General features: G+C 31.3%; 1 protein-coding gene across 1 annotated transcript; it reads right to left on the bottom strand.

Moving 5' to 3' along the window:
* Positions 1–2,102: 2,102 nt before the first annotated feature.
* LOC142323286 (uncharacterized) lies at positions 2,103–6,050 on the bottom strand. The gene is made up of 5 exons (XM_075362733.1): positions 6,000–6,050; positions 5,271–5,723; positions 5,077–5,181; positions 3,337–3,674; positions 2,103–3,232 (listed from the first exon to the last, which is right to left on the bottom strand). Exons 2-4 carry the CDS (start codon positions 5,721–5,723, stop codon positions 3,339–3,341), a joined length of 894 nt encoding a protein of 297 aa, XP_075218848.1. The 5' UTR covers positions 6,000–6,050; the 3' UTR covers positions 2,103–3,232; positions 3,337–3,338.
* Positions 6,051–9,156: the final 3,106 nt, after the last annotated feature.

Below are 9,156 nucleotides of genomic sequence, written 5' to 3'. Positions count from 1 at the left end.
GACATATATTGTCATTTAATTATTATTATAGTTGTATTTTTAGGTGTTAATTTAATTATAAATTTTATATAAAATTGTTACTTTTCAGTTAGTGGTTGTAATTTTTACTTTATAGTATTAATTTGTCACCAAAATTTCTTTCAGTTTTTGGATGATATGTAGTAGTGTTAAGGATGATGTAGAGTGTTGTAATGTTCTTTTCTTGTGCATCTGTTTTTTTTTTTTTTTTTGTTTTTTTTTTTTTACTTTTCCTGGAGTTTTTTCTTTAGTTTTTCTATCCTTATAAATTATGTTCAGTGAAAAAGATAATTCATTAATCTTATTATTAATTGGGTCATATTTTTGTTAGTGTTCAGATGTTTATTGATTAATTCCTCATGGTGAACACTTTTGAACAAAATATGTATTTAAATGTAAAATTAATTTTAACAGGTTGATGTGTATATTCTTCACTAAGTGAAAATTTATTGTACTCAGCTATGAATAACTTTTGTTATTTTCATTTAAAAAAAAAAATTATATTTATATCTTGTTACACTTGTGTTGTTAAGATCTTTCTATACATACCTACAAGAGTTTGTTAATATATATGTTAATAATTTTAACAGAAGTATTGAAATTCATAAGTTATAATCATGACTGAATATGATTATAAAAAGAATTGTAAAATAAATTATTTTCTTTATAATGTTTATAATAATTTACTTTTGCTTGTATAATTCTGTATTCTCTTTCTTGCAATACCTTCGCTTGTAAGTGATTTGTATGCATCCTTCTGTGTTGAAAATGCTACTGTAGATGTGTTTTCCTATATGGATGAAATCGTCAGAATTTTTTAAATTAAAAATGCCAGCATGAGAGTACATTTTTTTGTCATGTTATTCCCTCAGGTACAAATTTTCTCTTTAAAAAAATAAGTAATAATTTTGTATATCTCCTCTCACATGAATGTTGTTTCATTATTTTGTGATTTTTCTTTAAATCCCTGCACAACTAGCTTTTTTCTTTTCTGCTCACTAAAAAATTTATTCTTAATAGATATATTTTTCAATAGTGATCTTAAAAGCATTTTATGTAAAATGGAATGTACAACATATACATTCGTATGAGTGTGTTTATTAAGATTGTACTGTATCTAAAAGTTATGTTGCATCATGATCCATCTTTTGCAGTTTATATGCCTCATTATATTCATGGCGAGTCTGTCTTTCTAATATTTGGATAAGCATAGTATTTAATACTGTACTTAATTTTATTCACTAGTTGTTAGCGTGTAATTATTCTGTGCACAACATTTTATGATGGAAACATGAAGATATAGATGCCATTTAAATATAGTAATTTTGTTTGAACAGATTGAAAGTCATGCTGTTGATAAACAGTGTTAAGTAAAGCAAATCTGTGCCGAAGGCATAGTATGAAAAATTATTTATTCTTGCAATAAGGCTATAAAATAGCCTTGTTCTGGACCTAGAAAGAAAGACACGAAGAAACCGATACTGTTTAACTTGCAGAACTATCTGTGATGAGAAAAGGATTTATATAAGGCAAGAGAGATCACAAAGGACAGTGGTATTTTATTCAAGGTCAACAATGGATTTACCATATTAAATTATCAATTTACCGTATTATTGACCATCATTACCTGTACTGTTAGCTAAGATCATAGAATGGATTTTAAGAGAATAAATAATTATCAACGTACATCATCTAGAATAACATTTGCAGTGATTTTTAACAAATATGGATGTGAAAGATGATTCTGATGATGATATTCTTTAAATTGATAGTGACTATATCTGAAGGTAAAAGTGACAGAAAACTATTTGTAGTTTGTTTTTCACCTTATTTATTATGTTGAATACTAAATTTATTCGACCTTAAAAGATGTAAATATTTTACATTTTTAACTTGAAATTTTTAATGCAGATTATTCTTTTCCCCAAAAAAAATTTAAAATACAGGTGTGTAAGTTCAGTATAAATAAGGACACTAAAAATGTATTAAGTAATAAAAATTAAAAAACATGGCTGCCAAATAAATAAATAAAATAGAACTAAAAAAAGGAAAACAAGGTGTAGAAATAAAGGAAACATTGTTATTCAGTATTTAATTAAATAAAATAATGGTGACCAATGAACTTTCAGACAGTTTTAATTTGTTAAAATATATTTTTCATGTCTTAGAAAAAATGTATTTAAGGTTGCCTAATGATTAACTTCTCACCAGGTCTTACATCGATAAGAAAATTTTCTCCAACAAAAATATTTAAATGCATTCAGGGGAAGGGGCTCTAAATAGTAATTGTTCTATATTAAAGAGCTCTGAATAGTAATTATCCTATATTAAAGAACCTACAACTGCGATTAAAAATTTTCTTATTGATGTAAGACGTGGTGAAAAATTAATCATTAGACAGCCTTAAATATCTACTATTTCTACAATAAGAAAATTATTAAATGTTATTTTATTTAACGTAAATTTAATTCTTTTTTTTTGTCTTCAGTCACTTGACTGGTTTGATGCAGATCTCCAAGATTCCCTATTAGCGATTTGCTTATATATCAAACGAGACTTAGTTCGCGGTGCCTGAATATAACAAACATCAACTCACCTCTTCGGTCTTTGATGAAGCGTTGACCAGTACGCAGTTTGGAGACGCACGTTTTTGTTCCTCAAATGGAACATCATCATCCGCCCACTCGAATAATTCAACGCCGCACTCTATACATGCCACAGTATCTAACACGCCAGTAAACTAGAACCCCGTCTTTAAATATCATCAATTTTAAATGATTTTATCGGCTAGTACCTGAACGTGTTGCGTAATAATATATCAAATACATCGCTCACTTTAAAGAATTTGTAATACTCATAAGCTTCTTTGGCGGTATTACAATCAGGATTGAGTTCGTAGTGCCGTAAACAACTGTGAAAAAATATAGTTTTTGATTCGAACACAAAACCGCACTCTACACATAAATATTGTTCCGCGGTTTGATAAGTACAACATTTCTTCAAATCAGATTTCGACATGGTTTGGTTCCTTCGACTCAGTACCGCAAACGGAAGAAACATTTCTCAATTTAATTCTTTTGATGCGATTATTAATTTTATAGATTTCTAATTCGTTTTCCAATTCCTCTAACCTTTTTTTAAACGACGCCAATCTCTTACAATATTCATTAACTAAATCATCGTTTTCAGTTTGCGACAACGACGACGATTGCAACTGAAACAAAACAACCACGTTAGTAAATGCGTATGTGCGGTTATTATTTAAAATATAAAATCACATACAGTAATATATATATATATATATATATATATGTTTACCTTTATTGACAAAGTCTGTTTGTTAAAACAACAATCTTTCTACAGAATGGACAACGATTTTCCTCCGCTTTCTTTGGTTCAAAGCCATATAACTTTATTAGACATTTTCTACATGCATTATGACCGCATGGCATAAATACTATGCCAATTTCATCTTCAAAACAAATTTTACATAATATTCTTTCCTTAGCTTCTTGTTCTGTAAGATTTACAAAACTTTCATCATCATCATCAACATCGTCGTTTTCTATTTCATTCTTAAAGAAAAAAATAATCTGTTCATCCCTTTTTATTACAGGATACATATTATATATTCCATTACTTACTCCACAATCATGCTGAAAAGAAACAGAGAAGAACAATGGTATATACACATGTATTTTGTTTTTTTTTAAAACATTTACTAAAAAATAAAATTGTGCTGTCACCGCATAATCACTGCATAATCTGTCACCGTACATTTGGTTGGCGGTTTTATTTTGTTCTTCCACAACTTGCAAATTGGATGACCACAAGTACATGTTATGTACTGTTAATAATCTGTTCATCCCTTTCTATTACAGGATACATATTATATATTCCATTACTTACTCCACAATCACGCTGAAAAGAAACAGAGAAGAACAATGGTATATACACATGTATTTTATGTATTTTGTTTTTTTTTTTTTAAAACATTTACTAAAAAATAAAATTGTGCTGTCACTGCATAACGAACATTTGGTTGGCGGTTTTATTTTGTTCTTGCACGACTTGCAAATTGGATGACCACAAGTACATGTTATAATAATCTGTTCATCCCTTTCTATTACAGGATACATATTATATATTCCATTACTTACTCCACAATCACGCTGAAAAGAAACAGAGAAGAACAATGGTATATACACATGTATTTTATGTATTTTGTTTTTTTTTTTTAAAAACATTTACTAAAAAATAAAATTGTGCTGTCACCGCATAACGAACATTTGGTTGGCGGTTTTATTTTGTTCTTGCACGACTTGCAAATTGGATGACCACAAGTACATGTTATAATAATCTGTTCATCCCTTTCTATTACAGGATACACATTATATATTCCATTACTTACTCCACAATCACGCTGAAAAGAAACAGAGAAGAACAATGGTATATACACATGTATTTTGTTTTTGTTTTTAAAACATTTACTAAAAAATAAAATTGTGCTGTCACCGCATAACGAACATTTGGTTGGCGGTTTTATTTTGTTCTTGCACGACTTGCAAATTGGATGACCACAAGTACATGTTATAATATAATCTGTTCATCCCTTTTTATTACAGGATACATATTATATATTCCATTACTTACTCCACAATCATGCTGAAAAGAAACAGAGAAGAACAATGGTATATAAACATGTATTTTATGTATTTTGTTTTTTTTTTTTAAAAAAACATTACTAAAAAATAAAATTGTGCTGTCACCGCATAACGAACATTTGGTTGGCGGTTTTATTTTGTTCTTGGACGACTTACAAATTGGATGTCCACAAGTACATGTTATAAATTTTGCGCAGTTAATCCTGCAAAATAAACACCTCATCAAATCTATCACTTTTAATACCGGTCTTTGTTTAATATCGCTTTTGTAACCGTTACTTATCAGACGATTTATAAACGATGATTTTTTCATCGTAAAAGGATAATATTCAATAAACGATGTAGCAACATTTCCTTGTACATTTCCAAAAAATATTTTTGTTATTTTTTTTACCTCTACAGGAAAACGGTTCAACTCCATCGATACATTCCTAATATTGCTCACTTTCTTATTTAGCCCATGTGCGACAGACACAAACGTATTATACTCATCACCATTCTGAAAAAAAGAATAGAAAAAAATAAAACTTCATAAACGTTTTTACTTTACTAGTGAAAATAAAAACTGTATTAAAAAAATGTAGTTACCAAATTATCAACGTTGCTCTCAACCCTAAATTCGGTTGTAATAGTGCTCCTTTGTGAGGAAGACTGGGAGGGTGAAATTTCATTAAGTAGAAGCGGTGCAGTTTCCTCTTCTTCTAAAGTTGCAAATGATAGCTCACGTTCAGTTACTTGTGACGCAACATACAACAACCTTTCCCATTCCCCGGCTACCCGGCGGTCTTCTTCAGCGTTAGCATCATTGACGCTACTAACTGATCTGTTAACAGGCTCACTGTATTGTGGCGAGCGTGGTCGGTAAGTATTCGTATTTGTTTGACTTGTTGTTGGTAAAGATGAGTGACTACTCGTTGTTTGACTCGTTGGTAAAGATGAGTGACTATTAGTATCAAGGCTCGGAGCAGGCGTCAGACTGGCAGCCTCGTCGACTGCATCATTTAATTGTTGTTCATCTGAAGAAAATATATCTTGCGACATCTGTTATAAATTAAATTGATCAAAATAGTAATATTGATGCAAATTATTATTATTTAAAATTCTAATTATTAAGAAAGTATTTTTTTTTATGCAAATAATTATTTATAAAATATTATTTAAATCTTAAAATCTAATTATCATCATTATTATTAAGAAAAATTATTAAATCTTTACATTTAAAAATTATAAGATATTATTTTAAACTTAAAATCTCGAAATCTAATTATTATTATTTAAAATTCTAATTATTAAGAAAGTATTTTTTTTTGCTCTCACCTTTATAATTGTTTTAACGTCGTCGTCGTCGTCGTACAGCAGGTTAGTACACTGAGAACACACTATAAATCTATGAAAAAATCTGTCTGCTTTTATATAAAACTGGTGGACTTAAAAACAGATAAACAGGAAAACCGCACACAAAAATAAAATTGTTATTTTATATGCAACAAAAGATAAGAAATATGATTAAAACATATTGTTTTAAAATTAAAAATATTATTATTATTATTATAATTTAATAGTAATATTTTTTTTTTCTCTTGGTAAACAGGAAAACCGCGCTCGGCGCGAAAATACATTTGCTACAAAAGATAAGAGATATTGTTTTAAAATTAAAAATATTATTATTATTATAATTTAATAGTAATATTTTTTCTCTTGGTAAACAGGAAAACTGCGCGAAAAGGGGAATTACAGAAATTATTATTGTTATCAACTGACGCGGAGGACTTTATAACATATATGATTAAACTATTATTATTAATTATAATTTAATAGTAATATTTTTTTCTCTTGGTAAACAGGAAAACCGCGCGCGGCGCGAAAAGATTTGATATTATTGTTATCTTTTTCCTGCTATACAGGAAAAAAAATGACGACAGACTTAAACCCGCACAATTATTATTTTAAAGATAACATATATGATTAAACTATTATTATTATTATTTAATAGTAATATTTTTTCTCTCTTGGTAATCAGGAAAACCGCGCGCGCTAATTACACACACACAAAAGAAAAATTAAAACTATTATTATTATTATGTTGTGGTGTTGCCAAATCTATTGTGTGCACGCGACGTTGCCAAATCAACCTGCACTATTATTATGCGCGTGACTATTATTATTATGATGAGGTGTTGCCAAATCTATTGCGTGCGCGCAAAATTAAAAAAATCCCAAAAAATTACCCCCCAAAAAAATTCTTCGCCAGGTCAAATCCTTCTGTTTAAAACCGTTTTTCGCCATTTCTGACCTTTGAACCTAAATAATCTGTGAACAAATAAAACAAACGCCTAGAAACACCAAGTTTTTGGCGGAGGAAATTTTTTGGGGGGGGCGGAATTTTTAGGATTTGGGGTCAAAAGATAGCGGTGGCCCGGATCGGTTGAGATCCTGAGTGGTTTTGGTCTAGGATGAACAGGAAGTCAGAAAAATGAAAAAAGTGATCCTCCTTATAATTGTCTCTGTGAGAACTTTGGAATATATTTCGTGTTCTTGACATCGTCGATACGCCGGCTCGCCGCATAACCCTTTAGCTCGCGTATCATGCATGTTTCAGTGGCTGGGAATTCAACCTGTGCCCACAAGCCTCCCTCGACCAGCAGGAGACCACCAGCAGCCTGGTTGTTGTGTTCCATGCGAGTTCTGAACTATTTAAGGCGTCTAATCCGAAAGCAGTTTGTTTACTGATTTCTCTTCGTGTAAGGCCAAAAAATAATAGTATATGTTCATCGTTTGTGCAAATGCCGCCAGTTTGGACACACAGCTGAAAGGTGTAAACATCTGTGGTAGTGTGCTTCCACTTTGTGGATGAGAGTCATAAATGAGAGGAGTATGCTAAGACGTCCGAGGCACGACTTGTGTTAACATCAGACTTCTTGGGAAGGACCATAAGCACTCTGTAAATAAATAGTGTGCGCGTTACAATCGGGCATTCATAATGTAATACAATTTAAAATCGTTAGATGGTTAAAGTTCAGTAAATAATTGCGTAGGGGTCTTATATTGCACAGATAGAACTTGGCTAGATCGCTATGCGTAGGGGGTTGGATGTTGTCTTGTTGCAACATCATATGTTGTGTCCGGTGAACTGCCAGGTTTTTCTCTTTGGAAAAGTTTTTATTTTGTTTCTTTTAGCATGTCTGCTGCAATGTGAAGAAACGAAATCATTCTACAGTACGCAAACGATCATCACTTTGTTGTCCGTGCGGATGATCAGAACTTGCAACTGTATTCTTCAAGTTCATATTTTCATTATAGAGATACTGCTGATTTTATTTTGAAGTCTGCTATAAAATCCTACGTTTCTCAGGTGGCAGTCGATTCTTTGTTTGTGCGGATGTGAACCCTAAGTCTCTTTTGTGGGATAGCGGCTTCAATGATGATGGCTGTGAATTAATAGGTTGGTTTTTTTCGCACAACATAAGTTGCAGGTACGTAATGTACTTGGCGAGTTGCTCACCTTAGAAGGTATGGAGACGAGCGTAGTGATTTTTTACTTTGAACAAATACATGGACAACCATGAGTTTGGGAAGATACTGTAAAGTGGTTGTCGCAGGGCTATGTGTTGGTCAGTTATTGTGAGTGGTGGAGTTTGATTCACTTCTGATGACTACGTTGCTCAGCGGGTGTCGCACCATTGCTTATGCTGTCGATGGTTTCCTGCTGGGCAAGGGATGATCATGGAAGCAGCTTGAATTCCAAGACACTCAAGCATGCAGCAAAAATTGGGGTTGGGTTGGTGTGAGTATAACACGCATTGTGGATCCAACCTTTTTTGAAAATATTATAAATAGTTATCATTATTATGCTGTTTTAACAAAATTCATTAGTCAGTTAACAGAAGTTGAAATCAATCATGGTTGAGTTCCAACAAGATGCCACCACTGTGCACACAGCTAAGTCAATGACTTTTTCACAAAATATCTTTGATGAATGAATCATTTTGAGGCATTTGTGGCTTGCACGATTCCTCGATCTGACTCCTCCAGATTACCTTCTATGGTTTCAGTGAAACAAGCAATGTATCACAACAGACCATGAATGATTGAAAAACTAAAAACCGTAATAACGGCATACATATGAGACATTCCAGTACATCAGCTGGTTAAAGTATTTGAAAACAAATTGAATTGTGTGCAGTGTTGTATGAGGTCATTTTACACACCTTTTATAAACGTTTCCAGTTGTTGTAACATCTGTTTTCATAAAATAAAAATACAAAGTAATAATTAAGGAAGTTTTGTCATTACATTTCCATAATTCCATTGCACAGCAACTTTCCGAACACTGTAGTTTACATAATTTTGTAATTCATTTTTTATAATGATTACTAAATTATGAAAGAAATATATTTTTCACTAATATTAACTTATTTAACTGGACTTACTTCAAACTTGTTTGAAAGCACTGTAATTGTCTCGCTGAAAAATT

This window comes from Lycorma delicatula, chromosome 4, assembly GCF_047948215.1.
Source record: "Lycorma delicatula isolate Av1 chromosome 4, ASM4794821v1, whole genome shotgun sequence".
In the NCBI taxonomy this organism is placed as follows: Eukaryota; Metazoa; Arthropoda; class Insecta; order Hemiptera; family Fulgoridae; genus Lycorma; species Lycorma delicatula.
Note: the sequence above shows the minus strand (reverse complement) of the source record. Positions and strands in the feature narration are given on the sequence as shown.